The following is an 18913-nucleotide window of genomic DNA, read 5'->3' as shown; positions in this document are numbered from 1 at the left end:
CAGATCTGAGTTTCTGCCTGGGTTGCGAGAGGTGGAGCATGTGGGAGAGAAGGGAAGGAGGCAAGTGAGCCGAGACAACACCTGTTCTCCATTTGGTATTTTCTTTAGGGCGTGAACGTGAGCAGGTGCATGGGGGCACTGGCGTTGATTGAGCGAGGGGAGTTGGGAGAGGTCACACTGATGCGTTAGTGATGTTGACCCCAGAATGCGGAGTCTTGCACCCCCTACGTCAAGTCTGCCATGCTGACTTCCCTCCCCGGGTGACACAGACCATGGACACCTATGTGTTCTCTGTTCTTGGCTTTTTCTCCTTGAGGCCTGTCCCTCTCTGATCCCTAGGCTTCATGAACCGCTCACCCAACTGCAAATCAGAGCCAGTTAGCACCCAGATCCCTTCTGGACCATGACGTGTTAGTCAAGAGTTCATGTGTCAGGGAGGACAGGGCTCTGGCCAGAGGAAGGCTGTGAAGGGTATGGGAATAGGCTCTGGGGTGGATGTGAGGAGTCAGTTTCTATCTGGTGCAATAACTTACTTTTATTTTGAACTGAATTCTACCAGCAGGGCTGAAGCAGAATCTCATCAAATCAAATTAGGGTGCCCCTTCTGTGGTTTTATCTGTGTTCCCCAGGGCACAGGGAGGTGGAAAAAAATCTACATAGTCATGATGTCATCTGTTCGATGATACATTTGGGCCGCTCCTTACTTCTTTCGTGGCTGTTTTGGGCAGGTTGAGATCACCGTCCTGCCAGGATGTGTGACTGTCTGCCTGTTGGACAAAATTCTGTTCTGGGGCCATCCTGTCCTGGGGCCTGCCGTCTCCTCAGCTCTACCTTAGGGGGTTGGTTCTTGCTGCTTTTCAATCCCTGCTTCCCAGCCTCAGTGCAGGGAGAAAGTTGCACAGGGCTCCTTTGCTCCGCACTCACCAATGTCTACGCTCCTCTTCCCTCTGAATTTTCTCTCCAGTGCCCAAACTAGCCATCTCTTAGAAGCCTTACACATTTCATCATCATTTGTCTATGCTGAGAATCTTGCTGTCTCCCCGAGAGTCAGACGTTGAACTCAAAAGCCAAGCAGGTATAGAAGAATGTAGCTGCTTACCTGTAGAAAAGCCCCAAGGAAGAAAGGAAATACTAGGTGAAAAAAATTAAGTGGTATTTCAAAATAGCCTTCCATTCCATGTGTTGTTAGCTTACTTCCTTCTCACCAACAGTCCAGAGTGTGGGAACCCCAGGATGTTCTTTTGTTTCAATCCAATCAGATGCGTATTTAAGAAAGGTCAGAAATACTTGTGCAGTGGGTCAACACTTCTTTACTATAAAAGTCAAATGCTGGGCAAAGCCATAAGGCGTTCATTATGTTCTTCAGTTGGGACCCCCATGGCCAGGACACATTTTGGCTTCTAGGCAGTGTGGCCATGTTTCTCAGTCATTTGTTCCAGCTTTCATTTTCTTCAATAAATACACATTGCATGCCTGCTGTCATCAGAGGAGAAAAGACCCCGTAGTCTGGGGTCCCTGATGTCATTGGTTCTGGTTGGAGCATGGATGCGGTGGGGCAGTGGTGGGAACTGATCCCGAGGGCAGAGGGGAGACAGTTTTCTGCAGGATATGCCCTGGGGTCCACAGAGAAGCAGCAGGAGGGTTTTAAGTAGTCTGGTAAAAGTTAACTGCAGGTGACTCAGATGGATTCACTTTAAAAAATGGATTTAGAAACAGTCAACAAAATGAACCTTTGCAAATGCAATTTCTTCACCTTCCAAATTTGAATAGTAAAACAGGCCATCGTGAAGACCATTGTGAGATAATAGTTGTAAAAAGCCTTTGGAAATTGTCCAGAACTGCACAATTGTGAAGAGGTCAGAGTTAGATCACTTTGGAGAAGGAAAAGAGGACAGCAATTTTCTTGATCATTTTTCCGTGAAACTTACCCAGCGGCTGTATTTTATTCTTCACAGCAGGATGATATCAACTATTTAAGGAAACTCTCTTGAGCTAAAAGATGTGTATATTTGTTCTCTGGAGCAAATGGTCCCTCCCTAAAACTCAAAATAACCCTGTCCGTGGTTCCCTCTCCTAACATCAAGCGTCCTCTGTCCACCAACCTCATTCTCAGCAGTACTGTTGAACCTCTGCTGGGCGCATGGTGCTATTCAAGGATAAGGTGGAGAACCCTGTGTATCCCAAAGGATGTGGCACTTTTCTCACAATGTTTGGTATTTTCCAGCTAAGTAGCAGGGTGTCCCAGCGCCAGTACGAGATGCCACGGCTGGGCGCATACATCTTGTCATGGGGTCGGGATCAGTTTGTTTTCTGAACACAGATAACAAAGAGCCAAGACATAGAAATCCTGAAGTATACGGTACAGCTGGGCACAATGGATCATGCCTGTAATCCAAATACTTTGGGAGGTCGAGGAAGTGGGGGATGTCTTGAGGCCAGGAGTTCAAGACCAGCCTGGGCAACATAGTGAGCCCTCACCTCTACAAAAAAGAAAAATTAAAATATTAGCCAGGCATAGTGGCACATGTCTGTAGTCCTAGCTACTCAAGAGGCTGAGGCAGGAGGATCGCTTGAGCCCAGGAGTTTGAGGCTGCCGTGAGCTATGATCACACCACTGCACTCCAGACTGGGTGACAGAGCAAGACCCTGTCTCTTAAAAAAAAAAAAAAAAAAATGGGTGTGGTGGCTTATACCTGTAATCCCAACACTTTTGGAGGCCAAGGTGAGCAGATCACTTGAGGTCAGGAGTTTAAGACCAGCCTGGGCAACATGGTGAAACCCCATCTCCATTAAAAATACAAAAATTAGCCGGGCGTGATGGTGGGCCTGTAGTCCCACCTACTTGTGGGGGCTGAGGCAGGGGAATCATTTGAACCCAAGAGGCAAAGGTTGTAGTAAGCTGAGACTGTGTCACTGCACTCCAACCTGGGCAATAGAGAGAGACTTCATCTCAGAAAAAAAAAAAAAAATCAGCTATATGTTCCTCCCCATGAAATATTTCTTTCCCAGTGACTTCCTTAGACATCCATTCACTTACATACCACGATGTGTGCCCGTGTTCAACAGAGTGCAGGAGGGCACCAAGCATGGAAGGCAAATGCTTCAAGTGTGTGCCCACGCCTCATATTCCTCCATGGCTCACATCACTAATTCATCCTGGCTCTCCTTCTGGCTTGGCCTGGGCAATGCTTCAGAACCCTCAACCATGTGCGGAGAAGCCACTACCTGTCCTGTGCAGTTGGCATAGGAGACAGCCTCTACCTACCAGGCCTGGGAATGGGGTCTTGGTGTGTCCTCTGCTCAGATGATGGAGAAGACATATGAAAGAAAGGAGAAAAGAAGGCTGAGAGAGGAGGGAGGAGGGTGGGACCAGAAGCCAGTTGGCCAGAGGCTGGAAGTAGGCTGTGGGTGAGGCTGGCTTGAGAACAGTCTGCAGTTGCCAGATCCGTCTTGCACTGTGCTATCTTTCTCTCCTTTCCCCTCCCCTATCTCCTCTTCCTCCTCCCCCTCTCTCGCCACCTCCTCCTCCCCTTCTTTCCTCTCCTCGTGAGCAGGCAGAGCCCGCCAGCAACCCCCACTGTGCCCACTCTCGCTGTTCTCCTCCACTCTCTCTCCCCATGAAGGAAGAGACCACTGGAGTTTGCATGTACCCTCCAATCAAAACAAGGCTGGTAGGTACCCTGGCAGGGAGAGGGGCCTGGCCAGGAGAGGTGAGGTGGGCAGGAGCCACCAGGCGAGGTGGAAGCCTGGGTGGGCATGCAGAAGCCTCAGATCTCGGGAAGCGCCCACTGACAGGTGCTCTCACTCCAGATGGATGGAGGATTCGGAGTCCAGCTGGTCCTGGTCAGATTGGAGTGTGCAGCTGTGGGTGCCCCCTTCGCCTCTAGGTCTCAGGAATCAAGAAGAGTTTGTTTTCCTAGAATTTTGATGAGCATAGATGCTTTCACCAGAGAGGAGTAGATGCTTTGGTACTCACCAGATGGACTCTTAAGTTGCATTTCTATTGAAAATAAAACCTTTTGAAACGTGTCTTCTTCTGCTGTTTATCAAGCTAATGATATAATAGGAGTGCTACCTAACAATGTGAATCACCTGTCATCCCAATTTAGCGTTTTTTGTGAGTTTTTACATATTTCCTTCCATTTATTCATATCATTCGTAATTTTACGTAGTTAAATCCTAACAACCATATCCTCTCTTGTTTTTCTCTTTTCACTTAATCTACCGTGTTGTTTCTATCTTGTTCTTGTTACCACATTATATGACTGTATTCCATCCAGCGAAAGGTCTGCCATTTCCCGAACACATCCTTTACTGCGGGATGTGCGCTTTGTTCCCAGTTTGTCACTATTCGGGAGAACACGTGTAGCTTTTTGCATCAGGAATTTTATTTTCTTAGGCTAGACCATGCTGGATGAAATATTGTGCGTTTGGCTTTTGCCCTCTTTCTAAAGTGGTTGTGCTAACAGATAGTGCCATCAGAAGAGAGTGACTATGCTTGTTACCACAGCCTTAGCAACACAGGATACCATTGTTGAAATATATTTTTCTTATTTACAGCAGACATAAAATAATTCTTTGAGGTGGCTAACTTTCACCTATTTAATAGCAATAATAAATCGCTTTCCGGCCAGGCACGGTGGCTCACACCTGTAATCCTAGCACTTTGGGAGGCTGAGGCAGGCGGATCACCAGAGGTCAGGAGTTTGAGTCCAGCCTGGCTAACATGTGAAACCCCAACTCTACTAAAAATACAAAAATTAGCTGGGCACTTTTTGTAGTGTGCGCCTGTGATCCCAGCTACTTGGAAGGCTGAGGCAAGAGAATCGCTTAAACCTGGGAGGCGGAGGTTGCAGTGAGCTGAGATTGCGCCACTGCGCTCCAGCCTGGGTGACAGAGTGAGACTCCATCTCAAAGTAAATAAATAAATAAATAAATAAATAAATAAACAAACCACTTTCTCGCTCTGCTTCATGATGGTCTGTCTGAGAGTCTTATCTATTACTTTCCACTAGGATGTTGGTCTCAGGGCACCTTGCTGACCCAACAGGCAAAGAGAGGAGAATGTACCTCAAGACGTCACCCAAGAGTCTTTCTTTCACCTGAGCTAAAAGGCAGTTTGAGGCCTATTCTGTCAATTTTGAGATGTGTAAAGGGACTGGAGAGATTTGTGGGAAGGGGAGCAGACTTGGGCTGGATATCTTGGTATGCATGGCAAGGATATTGTCATCCCCAGAAGGAGGAGACCTGCTTCACCCATTCGGAAATGCTTGGCCAATTTGGGTCTCAGCTAATGTGTTCTTACTAATCCCTGCCTCACCCTCCCACTGGGGCCACTCAAGAGCATCGAGTGGCTATCCCAGAGTCCACAGGCAAGAACTCCGGCTGGCCCTGGACAGTTGGTGTCTTGCCTCAGCCCTCTGCTGGCGGGTGGTATGGTATGCCTTCACCAGCAGGTGTGCAGACGGTTTCTGTGCCCCAGGAATCATACGCAAAGCTAGAGCCAGAGTCATCAGGCCCCCGGGCCTCATGACATACCCTAGGCTGCCTTGAAAAAATAAGCCTTCCCATTTCCCAAGGCCTCCAGGAGGCCAAAGACAAAATGACCAAAGAGAAAGACACAGAAGTCAAGTCCTTTTGGCCACCACTATCTGATCAGCTGTTCATCTGACCTTGTTCAGACTAGCTCCGTCCTGCAGGTACTCCCAGCACTGGGCATCTTTGTGCATCAAGCCTGCTGTTCCCAAGGGCCGTGGGGCAGGATTCTCCCATGCTTCCATGGGTTTCCCTGAGGGCTCCCTCTATTGGCTAAAGCATACAGGGAGTTCAGTAATTGAAGTGATTAGACAGTGAATACTTTCTGGCTTAATCAGCCCAGCCTCCTTGTACCCTGCCAGCTGTTAAGATACCGTGTGACCTCTCAGCAGCCTCTAGGCCATTCCCACAGCTATGAAGTCCTCAGAAGCCACCCCAGGCAGTTCTGACTCCCTCATTATCCACCTGGATTGTGGCTTCTTAGGAGTCAGGCCTGAAAGGCCCAAGCAGATCCCGCTGAAGGCAGCTCCAGGGAGGAGCAAGTGTGGAGGGGCTCGCAGAACACGAGACCAAGGCTGTCATCCCCACAGGGCCCCGCCCTGCAGTCCAACGCCAGGCACAGATACAACCACCAGTCCACTGAGGGACCCTTTATGTGTGTCCTTACACGAGTGATGAAGGCTCTGTGGATGCACCCCTGAATCCTTCAGTTCCATTTTAAAGGTGCTCTGCTAAAGATTGTAAAACTCTGTTTTCTAATCTGAAGGTAACCCCCTTTTCTTTCTCTCTCTTGAAGATAAAAACATTCCCGGCTGATACAATGAACCCGTTTCCTGATACTTTCACCACAGGGCCACAGTTTACTGTAAGTAGATCCAGAAAACAGATGCGCATTTTCAAACCTTGTTCCCATGTAGTGTGCTTTTCTGTAGGATGCCAGACAGCAAGCTCAGTCGCTGCTTTTGATCACCGTTGAACTCCATGAGGTTGGGAAGAAGCTTGGATTTACAGTCTGCCTCTTTATTTTATTGGTGTGAGATTGACTTAAAATTAACCATTTTCAAGTGACAATTCAGTGACGGTACATGCACAGCGTTGTGCAATGACCACTTCTGTTTAGGTCCAATACATTTTTATTGCATTCTCCAAAAACCCCACACCCATTAAACAGTTCCTCCTCATCTTCCCCTTATTCCTATCCCCTGGCAACCACCAGTCTACATTTTGTGTCTATGGATTTACCTAGTCTGGATATTTCATCTAAATGCAATCATATAACATGTTTCGTTTTATGACTGGTCTTTTTTACTTAGCATTATGTGTTTGAGGTTCAGCCACACATGTTTTTCTTTCTTTCTTTCTTTTTTTTTTTTTAGATGGATTTTCACTCTGTCACCCAGGCTGGAGTGCAGTGGCACGATCTCAGCTCACTGCAACCTCTGCCTCCTGGGTTCAAGCATTTCTCCTGCCGCGGCCTCCTGAGCAGCTGGGATTACAGGCGCCTGCCATCTAGCCTGTCTCATTTTTGTTTTTAGTAGAGACAGGGTTTCACCATGTTGGCCAGGCTGGTTTTAAACTCCTGACCTCAGGTGATCCATCCACCTCGACCTCCTAAAGTGCTGGGATTAGAGGCATGAGCCACCATGCCTGCCCCATCTTCTTACTTAAGGTGAAAGTGGTAATAAGAATATCCTCCTCATATCCTGTTGAGGCAAGGATCAAAAAGGGCCGAGAATTTGAAAGTGCTTTAGCAACCACAAAACATCCCACACATGTCAGTTATGACAGTTGTTTCTCAAGGCTGGAGAGGCAGGGTGGTGTGATGAACACCAACAGGTAATTCCTGACAACAGACTTCCTGTCACCACCTCTCTGGGTGTTTCTGGGCAGCTTGTTTGTCTGCCAAGGCTGGGCACAGTGGCTCATGCCTTTAATCCCAGCACTTTAGGAAGCTGAGGTGGGAGGATCGCTTGAGACCAGGAGGTCGAGATCAGCCTGGGCAGCATAGAGAGACCCTGTCTCTACAAAATAATAATAATAAATTAGCTGCTGATTTATTATTACATTTATTATTTATTAAATGTATTATTAATTTAATAATAAACAGTGGGATACATATAATAATAAATTTATAATAATAAATAAGTCCCAGCTACCCAGGAAGCTGAGGCAGGAGGATCTCTGGAGAGTCTAGGAGGTGGAGGCTGCAGTGATCCATGATTGCACCACTGTACTCCAGCCTGGGCAACAGAGTGAGACCCTGTCTCCATTTAAAAAAAAAAATATTCTGCCAAATGTTTAAATGCTGTAGTTTCCTCATCTGCAAAATGAGAGAGTTTGATAATGTTCATGCTTCTTTTCAGGGCTCAACTCATTCTTTAAATTAAAGTTTCTGCAGAAACTCGCTGTATAATGAGCAATTAGGTGGCACAGAAGTGAGGAATCTGGGGTTCCCGTCCTCCTTCCTCTCACTCTATCCTCCTCCAGGAACTGGAGCTTGTAATTTCTATGATCCCTGAAGCTCCCTCCAAAGGATTTCTGTACTGTTTGGAGGATCTGTGAGGTGGGCTGTGGGTGGCTAAGAGTAGTTCTAAGTGCAGTCTTATGAGATGGATGATGACCACTGCCTCACATGGCTTCAGCCACATAGGGAGGCACAGAGCAGTGGCTGATTCAAGTTTCAGAGGCTGAGCAGAGGTGGGAAGGTGTCCAGCATGGCAGGCAGAGAGAAAAACAGGTTCCTAGAACAGTCCATTTCTAGGGTCATGAGCTGCTTCCAGCATCTGACTTTTAAGAATGAGAGGGCAGAGACATGGGGCTCTGCCAGGATGTTAGATGCTATTGCCTTGACACTCATCCTGGCTCCCTGCAGTCTTGCTGGACACAGCTCCCCAGCTGGAAGCTCCGGCTCCACCTCCCTCAGTTGGCCATAGTGGGGCACTCTGGCCTTCTGCCCAGCCTTGGAAGTGCTGTGAGACACTCAGGGAAGCCCTTCCCAAAAGCTGGGGGCCAAGATGGAGCAGGAAGCCAATGGAAGAAACCACGCTGGGACTTTTAAGAACTGAGCAAGAGTGGCTTGAAGGCAGCTGGAGCAGGCAGAGGGAACAGCATGAGCCAGAGTCCTAGAGCAGGCGGGGTCATCACACATTCAAAGGACTGAAAAGCAGGCCAGTGGGACTGGGATGCAGGAAGCAAGGGCGGCTGGGGGTGAGAGGAGGAAGGGGATGTAGGTGGTGTCAAAACTGGAGGGACATGACCATGTTGGCCTTGTAGTCCACAGTAGGGGTTCTGATCTCCATCCTAAGGGCAAAGGGAAAACTTTGAGGGACTTTGAGCAGGGAAGTGACAGGGCAGATGTACTTGGAAGGGATCCCTGTGATCGCAGTGGGAAGACGGTGGCTTCCAGGCAGAGTGGATTCAGGACAGTCGCCTGGAAATGCAGGATAGCCGTTTAAGAAAGAGAGAACAGATAGCTTGACCTGGAGTGGTTTTGCTGGTGGAAGTGGAGAGAAGCGTATAGACAGGGAAGATATTTAGGAGGCCGGTAAGATATAGGATTAGATGAGGCAGAAAGAGGGTCAGAAATGGTTCCCAGAGAGCCGGACGCAGTGGCTCACCCCTGTAATCCCAGCACTTTGGGAGGCTGAGGTGGGTAGATCTCCTGAGGTCAAGAGATAGAGACCATCCTAACTAACACAGTGAAACCCCATCTCTACTCAAAATATAAAAAACTAAATGGACATGGTGGCGCATGCCTGTAGTCTCAGCTACTCAGGAGTCTGAGGCAGGGGCATCACTTAAACTCAGAAGGCAGAGGTTCCAGTGAGCCAAGATCACACCACTGTACTCTAGCCTGGGCGACAGACTTCATCAAGAAGGAAGGACGGAAGGAAGGAAGGAAGGAAGGAAGGAAGGAGGGAGGGAAGGAGGGAGGAAGGAAGGGGAAGGGAGGGGGAGGAAGGGGAAGGGAGGGGGAGGAAGGGGAAGGAAAGGGGAGGAAGGGGGAGGAAGGGGAAAGAGTTCCCAGATTTCTGATTTGCAGAATGTGGATGGACAGTGGTTCCATTCATTGGGATTAGGAAACTTGGAAAAAGACTCAGTTGGGAGAGATGAGTTTGCCTTTGACCATGATGAATTAGAAATGCCTTTGAAACATCCAGATGGGCACAATGAATGGGTGGTCAGATATCCAAGTCTGTAACTCAGGAGAGAGGACTAGACTCGAGACAATGATCAGGGAGGCAATGACAGCTGGATGGTAACAGAAGCCAAACTCATGGGCTTCAGCGTCGCAGTTCTCCCATCCCCGTATGTCGTGTTCTCATCTCCTTCCTGCCAAGATCATGACACTTGAACCTGCTGCAGGTTTGGCCTCTCCACAGGCCTCCAGACCTATCCTGGCCACAGTGACATTGTGAGTTTAGCAGCTCTGGGGAGCTCTGCACAAAGCTGGTCTGGCAGGTGATCGAGCATTGATGGAGCTCGGTTTCAACAGCTAGGCCCTTGCTTGATCCTGAAGCCAGTTTCTACTTTGTATTCAGGCCTATTAACTGGGTCTCTACTGATACTCAGCCGAGTACATTGGTCCATCTCGGGGGAGACCCCTACCTGGCTCTGCCCAGATTTCTGCTCCGCATGCTTCTTTCTAACATGGCTCTGTTCATCTGTTACCTGGTTTGTTCCAGTGAAAGCTTGTTCATTCACTCATTTATTTCCTCATTCAATGAATGTAAAAAAGATGGATTCTTAGGGTTGAGATTTATTAATATAAGTAATTTTTTTGCTACTTTTACAAGGTCATTCTTTAGTGAAGCTGGCTTTTTTATTTTTCACTTGAAGTATATGGCAGTGAAGACCAATGACTGCTAGTACAGTTTGGTGTCCCTACCTCAATTCATGCCAAGGCCCTGCCCTGTTTACTCACTATTGCCTTTGCATCATCAGGGCAAATTTGCCTTTTTTTCCCAGAAAGAATAAATCATGGCATCAAAGGCCAGGCTCAGTGGCTCGTGCCTGTAATCCCAGCACTTTAAGAGGTTGTGGCAGGTGGATTACCTGAGATGAGGAGATCGAGACCATCCTGGCCAATGTGGTGAAACCCCATCTCTACTAAAATACAAAAAATTAGCTGGGTGTGGTGGTATGCGCTTGTAATCCCAGCTACTCGGGAGGCTGAGGCAGGGGAATCACTTGAACCTGGGAGGCGGAGATTGCAGTGAGCCGAGATGCCACCACTGCACTCCAGCCTGGTGACAGAGCAAGATTCCATCTCAAAAAAAAAAAAAAAAGCAAAAATTTGCTGGGCATGGTGGGCACCCATAACCCCAGCCACTCAGGAGGCTAAGGCAGGAGAATGTCTTGACCCTGGGAGGTGGAGTTTGCAGTGAGCTGAGATTTGGAGATTGTGGCACTCCAGCATGGGCAACAGAGTGAAACTCCAACTCAAAAAAAAAAAAAAAAGAAGATCCTGCTCATTTGATGATCAGAACATCTTCTTTAGAAAGCCATGTAATAAATTTCTCCACGTTCGGGGCCAAGAACTAGGATGAGAAATCTAGTTATAAAATATATAGCTGGTATTATCAAAAATATAAAAAAAGCAAAAATGATTGCATTGAAAAAATACTATGATGGCCGAGCATAGTGGCTCACTCCTAAAATCCCTGCACTTTGGGAGGCCAAAGTGGGAGGATCACTTGAGGCCAGGAGTTTGAGACCAGCCTGGGCAACACAGTGAGATTCTGTTTCTATGAAAGATTTAAAAATTTCCAGGCATGGCACGCACCTGCAGTCACAGCTACTTGAGATGCTTAGGCAGAAGGATCACCGGAGCCCAGGAGGTTGAGGCTGCAGTGAGCTCTCATTGTGCCACTGCACTCCAGCCTGGGCAGCAGAATGAGATCCTGTCTCAAGTAAAGAAAGCAAGCAAGAAAGAATAATACTATGAGGAAATATACTGAAGACAGCAATAAGGAATTATGGAATTTCTTCATTGATCTACTTTTCTTTTTTGAGACAGAGTCGCACTCTATCCCTCACGCTGGAGTGCAGTGACACCATCTCAGCTCACTGCAACTTCGCCCCCAGATTCAAGTGATTCTCCTGCTTCAGACTCTTGATTAACTGGGATTACAGGCATGTGCCACCATGCCTGGCTGATTTTTTGTCTTTTTAGTAGAGCTGTGGTTTCACCATGTTGGCCAGGCTGATCTTGAACTCCTGACTTCAGGTGATCCACTCACCTTGGCCTCCCAAAGTGTTGGGATTACAGGCGTAAGCCACCACATCGGGCCTGATCTACTTTTATATATCTTCTAAGCTTTCTATATAAAAGTAATGAGTATAGTTTGTTATGTAATGAAAATGACAAGAATATGTTATCCTCTCCAAATGAGACTGTATACTCTAGACCAGTAATTCTGAAACTTTATTGTAATTCCTCCAGAAGAATCATATGGAGGTCTTGTTGAAACACATTTTGCTGGACTTCATTCCCAGACTTTCTTGGGTCTCAGTGGTCTTGAGTGAGGCCTGAGGCCTGAGAATTTGCATTTTTACCAAGTTTTAAGATAATGCTGATGTGGCTAGTCTGGGGCCCATACTTTGGGAACCACTGCAACAGTAATGAAAAATGACAGTTATGGTGTCAGCCAGCACTGGTTCTGAATACTGTTCTTAACACTTACTGTGTGACCTTGGGCAGATTATTTAACCTCTCTGAGCCTCACTTTTCCCCATAAAATCAGTTTAAAAATAAACATTTTCTTTTTCTTACCTTTTAACATTTCCTGATGTCAGAATGTTTACTCCTGCGCATGACAAAATTTGATAGTGAGCATCACAAAGTTTAAATGACTACGTGTTTCTTTCCGTGTGGCAAATGCAAAAATGGTGCATCTTACAACTGATGGTGTCCAAGATGTGAGGAAATATGATTGCTACCTTAAAGGGCTGTCAAGAGTTAATATGTGGAAAGTACTTAGCATGGTGTCTGGCACAAAGTAAAATCACTTAAAATGACAATCAATTTTAGCTGGTAGTGAAAAAGAACAGGAATTGTAGAGTAAGGCCTAGTGAGCAACTGACAGTGTGAAAATGGAACCCAAATTGAGATTGATCTCCTCTTCCCTATTTCTTCTCCAGGCAGACTTCCGAGACAGTAAATTACAGTGCTGTCCTGGCCCATCTTCCCCGCTGATCCCAGCAGCGACCCTGAGGCCTTTGACAGAGACCGTCTCCACAGTGCAGACCATTTACACCACCCGGAAACCTGTTTCCCTGGCAGCCAGGTAAGTCAGGTCAGCAGGTACGACTGGTAATTCTGGCGACAGGGAAACCAGGGAGACTCTAGGTTCTTTGTATTTGTGACACCTACAGCCTTTTCCTACATTCTTTCATTTATTCTGTAAGTATTTATTGAAATATCTACAAAGGGGCCAGGCACAGTGGTTCACACCTATAATCCCAGAACTTTGGGAGGCTGAGATGGGAGAATTGCTTGAGACCAGGAGTTCGAGACCAGCCTGGCCAACATGGTGAAACCCTATCTCTACTAAAATTATTCAGGCATGGTGGTACACACTTGTATTCCCAGCTGCTCAGGAGGCTGAGGCAGGAGAATCACTTGAACCTGGGAGGTGCAGGTTGCAGTGTGCCGAGACTGCACCACTGCACTCCAGCCTGGGCAACAGAGCGAGACTTTCTCTCAAAAAAAAAAGGAAATATCTACAAAGGGTAGGCTGTTAGAGGAGATAGACGACAAATTGTGTGTGTGTGTGTGTGTGTGTGTGTGTGTGTGTGTGTGTGTGTGAGATACTGACAATAATATTGACAAGGGTTAGGGAGGAACATGAAACTGTGAAAGGCAATGAGGTATTCCGGGATGGCCTCAATGAGGTAGCATTTAAGCAGAGCCCTGAAAGTGGTTACAGAGAAAGCTGTAGACATCTGGAAGGAGTACTGAGCAGAGGAACTAGCCAGTGCTAAGGCTCCTGAGGAAGCACGTGCTGGCATGGTTAAGGAAGTTTAAGAGACCAGCATGGCCAGAGCAGAGTGAATGGCACTAGAGGAGGCCTAAAAAGTTGTAGGTTATGGCCAGGCTTTGTAGGGCCATGTTGGCTACAGTAGAAACTTTGATTTCTACCCTGAATGAAATTATTAAACTTGGTTCATGCCTTTAAACATGTGTATTTTGCTGGGTGTAGTGGCTTGTGCCTGTCATCCCAGCTACTCAGGAGGCAGAGGTGGGAGGATCAGTTGAGGCCAATAATTTAAGTCCAACCTGGGCAACATAGCAAGACCCCATCTCTAACTAACAACAATGAAAAGATATGTATTTACCGTGTGTGTGTGTGTGTGTGTGTGTGTGTGTGTGTGACCAGTGGAGGCAGGTTCCATAGATATGCAACTGGACCTGAGGTCCAAAATGACAGAGGCAACTTCTCAAAACAGCCAATTTTACTTCATTCAATTTTATTCATTATAACATAATAATCGCGAGGCCAAGGCAGGTGGATCATGAGGTCAGGAGTTCGAGACCAGCTTGTCCAATATGGTGAAACCCCGTTTCTACTAAAAAATAAAAAAAATTAGCCAGGGCATGGTGGCACACCCCTGTAGTCCAGCTACTTGGGAGGCTGAGGCAGGAGAATCACTTGAATCTGGGAGGTGGAGGTTGTGGTGAGCTGAGAGGGTGCCACTGTACTCCAGCCTGGGTGACAAAGTGAGACATCGTCTTAAAAAAATTATTTGTTGTAACATTCCCTCAGACATTCATCAAATTAAAGCCTGGGAGAAAATGCATATGAAACCAATTTAAAGCGTGACTTAAAGGAATCTAACCCTGGGGCATCTCCTTCATTCAGCAAACTTTACTGAGTGGCTTTCATGCACCAGATACTGTGCTAGGCTCTGGAGGCTTAGAGATGAATGACATACAGTCAGGAACTCTCAGCCTGGTGGGACTGAGAAACCAGTAAGTAGCCAATTTCAGATCACTGTAATGCTAGCAAATGTCAGGCGTCCTCAAGGAGTCTAAAAAGGGAAGTCCAACACTGAGATCAGTAAAGAACCTGGAGATGATACTGAAGATGTCTGTGTCTGCAATTTTTGAGGGATTGTCTCACTTTTTAAAAAATGTTTTAATTTTTTTTAAATTTTTAGTGCAGAGACACTCCGGCAGGAACTGGAGAGAGAGAAAATGATGAAAAGACTGTTGATGACCGAACTGTGAAATTCTCCCCTTGTCACCTGGAAGATGGCATGGTGCCTTCTGTCCGTCTTCTTTCTTCGGGCTTTGTGTGCTCACTCTAGCACAACATACAAATGTGTGCTTTGTTCGCCCAGGTCTCCATGGTTAGGTGAAGCCAATTTCTGGCTTGACTTTTATGGGAAAAATTATTTTATGTCTCCTAAGCATTAGAGTTTTTCTATTACTCTATGTAGTTGAGACAGGATTTGATAAGTCTAGGAAAAGAAAGATGGGAAAATGGGATTCCTTTTCAGAAGCACCTGTGTGTATCCGTTAATAACCACAGGGGGTAATATGATGCGGGATCCTTTACTATCAATTTCAACCATGTGATTTTGTATGATTGAAACTTGCACCAAGCTTTGACTGTTTGTTAAAGAGTCATTTTTAATGAGAGAATAATTCTTTATTGCTGGTTTTTCATTTACACTGATAAATACACAGATCTTATAAAGTCTTTAACATTCATTTGTATTCAGACACGAGCAGATGAACTAAAAAAGAGAAAGTTACATATCACCATGACTGAAGATACTTCAACTTAATCTGAAATATAATTTAACTTGTAAACTCTTTGGATATAATAGAATTTATCATTGAACCCAAAGTAGGAAATGATAGCTTACATTGTCTAAAAATGTTAAGATGATTCAATATCAAGATTCATTTGGGTGTTCTATCAAGGAAAATTATTTCTAAAGTTGATTGATTCATGACCTATTGATAGAATCTTGAACAGAAGAAATTTTGCTCTTTTTATATAGTTTCAAGAAATGTGTTTTTAAATTTTTATTAATGCACTTGAACAACTTTGCAGGAATAAAGGAATCCCCAACCACAAAATATCCCTCTAAATTAGTTCCCTAGCCTTCTCAAGGAATATACACATATTTTTACTTAGCTATGATTATTGTATACATTCTCTTTTGTTTTACTTCTCTGCCTAACACTCAGCTCCTCTTATCAACACAGATTCTACTCTCACCAATTTAAGTGTCTTTATATCTGTGTAACATGGTTAACCTCACTCTCACTTCACCCCATTATTAGATATTTGAGTTATATCTAATTTTTCACTCTTATAAATAGTGCTGCTATGAATGTCTGTAAAAAAAAAAAAACTGCTCCTTCTTTTGGATTATTCCCTTGGGAATATCTCCAAAGAGGGATTACAAGGTCAAAGAGCATGAAGTATTTTATAGCTCTTGTTTTATATAGCCAGATTGCTTTCTAGAAAGATCCAATCTTTGGGTTGGAAGGACCTTAAAGGTCATCTAGTTTAGCCTCCCCACCCCCTCTGAATGCTTGAATTCCCTCTACAATTTATGATGCCACCAGCAATGTATAAGCATTTCTATTTACCAATAGCTCTGCCAGTATTGGGTTTTGCCATTTTTATTTATTTTTTGCTAGTTTAATAATAGGTATGTATAGTTGTTCTTGAAGAGTTGTTTTATTTCATTAATTGCTAGCAAGGCTGAGCAGTTTTCCATGTGATGATTTACTAGTTGTATTTCCTTGTGTGTAAAATGTTCATCCATTTCTTAGGACCACTTGTTAAGAGGAACTGATCTCATATATTTGTATCAGAACTGTATTTTTATGTTGTATTGTATAGTTTGCTCTCCTGTCCCTCTCCTTAAAACTGAATGGTGCCAATAATTTGATACTAATGACTATAAAAAAAAGGTAATGCCTCATTTACTAGTATTGTGGTAAAATGAGGAATGTAAGCGAATATTCAGATAACTGAGGACTAACCCTTTAAGTGCTGAATCTTTACAATTTTAATATTTTTTTTTTGAGGGAAATCTTTCTAAAATGTATGACACAGTTCCCTGCCTTAGTAAACAGAGTATACTGGAGAGCATTTAACCTTTCCTTGATGAGTCATGGTCATGGTTATAAACGTCAGCCCCTTTTGTACCTTGGTACGGTGCAGTGATATCATCAAGAGCTATTAATATGTGTAGGGCTTGGCTTGGCCTTTTATAGGATATTATGCTCTTCTCACTGATGGTTTTTTACTGCTCTCTGCTCTATCAGTGGAGCTATCCGGGGCAATCGTAGCGTTTGGGGCCTTTTACTCCCATGTTCCCCGGCTATACTTTTAAAACAGCTTTAGCTGTTCTTTATCTCGTGCACACGATACAAAATGTGTTCCCGTACAATATGGGGCTGTCACCTCTTGCCAACCCAGTACCCTCTTCCTTTTCTAACCTGCTTTCTGAGGCTTCTGCTCTTTACCTCCTGCTCTCTGATGGAAACCTCCAGGGCAAAGCTGAAGGTTTCTTGGGGAAGCCAGGAAAGCCAGTATTTCATATGTGTCAGGTTTGCTTGGCTTCCAAGGAGGGATGCATGGGCTTTTTGGCCAGTGTTTCCAGGAGGCTCTGAGCTTCCTACTTCTTCCCCGCTTCTCCCTGAGTTCACAGACTTTGAGGTTTATGAAGGTTAATGTCACTGGAAGTCTGACCACAAACAAGTTGGCTGTTACTGTATTTGAAAACCCAGTACCTTTGGCAGCTCACCTCTAACCAGTAAAATAAGAGGATTCCATGGTTTCAGCAGTTATCCTGGTTATTTGCCTATTTAAGTGAATGATGGGTGCTTGCATGGTGACTGAGAAGATGGAATTGTGCTGGATGGATTCACAGGGATGAAAATGAATTGGCACAGTCGTTTCACATTTTTTATATATTTTAAACCAAAACAACAGCACCATATGGGCACACAACACACACCTTATGTCCAGGGGAAACAATCAGCTTACTGACAGAGTCATTCCAGAGCTAGGGCTCCAAACTGCAGGCTGCAGATTCCTGGTGGGCATGGGGGGTTACTGCACGGAGTCTGGGAAACCTGTGATCCACAGCTTTGTGGATTGTAGACTGCATAGGAAATTCTATGTTTGAAGAGTTTGGGATCCTAGGGCATTCAGAAAATCCCACTTGTATGCACCCAGAATTTTATATTCCCCAGAAATATAGCAGAGGAATATTCTGATATCATATTTATCTTTCACCATCTCAAAAATTACAGATTAAAAAAAAACTCAAATAAAATTCATCACTGTAACTATTTTAAAGCGTACAATTCAGTGATTTCTATTGCATTCACAATGTTGTGCAAACAATACCACTACCGAATTCCAGAACATTTTCATCATGCCAAAAGGAAACCCCATATCTGTTAGCAGTCACTACTGATTCTGCCCCCACCCAATCCCTGGCATCACCTGGCAACCACTAATCTACTTTCTGTCTGTGGATTTGCTTATTCTGGAAATTTCATATAAACGAAATCATACAACAGTCTGTATTCTTTTGTGATTGGCTTCTTTCACTTAACATAGTGTTTTCAAGATTCATCCATGTTGTAGCATGTATCAGAACTGCACTCCTTTTTATGGCTGAATAATGTGTTATTATTTGGATATGCCATATTTGGCTTACCCAGTCATCAGTTGATAGATATTAGGGTTGCTTCTGCTTTTTGGCCATTATGAATAATATTGTTATGAACATTTTTGCCCAAGTTTTTGTGTGAACATCTGTTTTACATTCTCTTGGAATTGCTGGATCATATGGCAACTCCATGTTTAACTTTGTAAGGAACTGTCACAATCACAGCTTTTATTTCCTCCAAAATCCAAAGTGAAAAATTATATATACTAGACAGTCAGAAGCATGGGCAAATCTGTTATCAGATAGCAAGATGTGGCACTGATTTGAGGGAGTTTTTAATAACAAAAATGTTGTTTCAGAGAAATGGCTTTGAGGAGGAGAGAAAATAAAGGTGCTGTCTTTCTTTTAAATGAAAATGAATTTAAATCTGGTTCATCTCTAAGTTTTTGTTTGCGTGGCCAGCTCTTGTATAGCCAGTGGTCTCAGAATGTTCACGCAGAGTCCCTCCCCAGAAAATGTGCACTGTAGAGGAAACTACAATATTTCTTAGCTATCCAGTAGAGTCACATTGGTGAGGATCAGAGGGTCTCTCCAAATCTAGGATATAACTAAGAGGGGAGCATGTCCTTAGCATTGGAATAGGTCTGCCTCTGTCTTTCCAGGGCTTAAATCTTGTCAAGAAACACAAAAAGTAAGAACATCTCCAAAGGCAATTTGAGTGGAT

The 18913-nt window shown here is 44.9% G+C and overlaps 1 protein-coding gene across 5 annotated transcripts in view; it reads left to right on the top strand.

The window, feature by feature from the left end:
* The window catches only part of EPB41L4B (erythrocyte membrane protein band 4.1 like 4B), a 163193-nt gene extending 144594 nt beyond the window's left edge, over positions 1-18599 (top strand). For 3 of the 5 annotated variants that reach the window (XM_074395140.1, XM_074395142.1, XM_010335985.3), the window contains 4 exons: positions 3555-3671; positions 6332-6400; positions 12679-12824; positions 14698-18599. In XM_074395140.1, the coding sequence (XP_074251241.1) occupies positions 3555-3671; positions 6332-6400; positions 12679-12824; positions 14698-14767 (402 nt within the window). In that variant the 3' untranslated portion in view covers positions 14768-18599. The remainder of the gene's footprint in view (positions 1-3554; positions 3672-6331; positions 6401-12678; positions 12825-14697) is intronic. The other 2 variants (XM_074395143.1, XM_039475092.2) reach the window with 1 other exon arrangement.
* The last annotated feature ends 314 nt before the right edge of the window (positions 18600-18913 follow it).

Source organism: Saimiri boliviensis, chromosome 2 (genome assembly GCF_048565385.1).
Source record: "Saimiri boliviensis isolate mSaiBol1 chromosome 2, mSaiBol1.pri, whole genome shotgun sequence".
Taxonomy (NCBI): domain Eukaryota; kingdom Metazoa; phylum Chordata; class Mammalia; order Primates; family Cebidae; genus Saimiri; species Saimiri boliviensis.
Note: the sequence above shows the minus strand (reverse complement) of the source record. Positions and strands in the feature narration are given on the sequence as shown.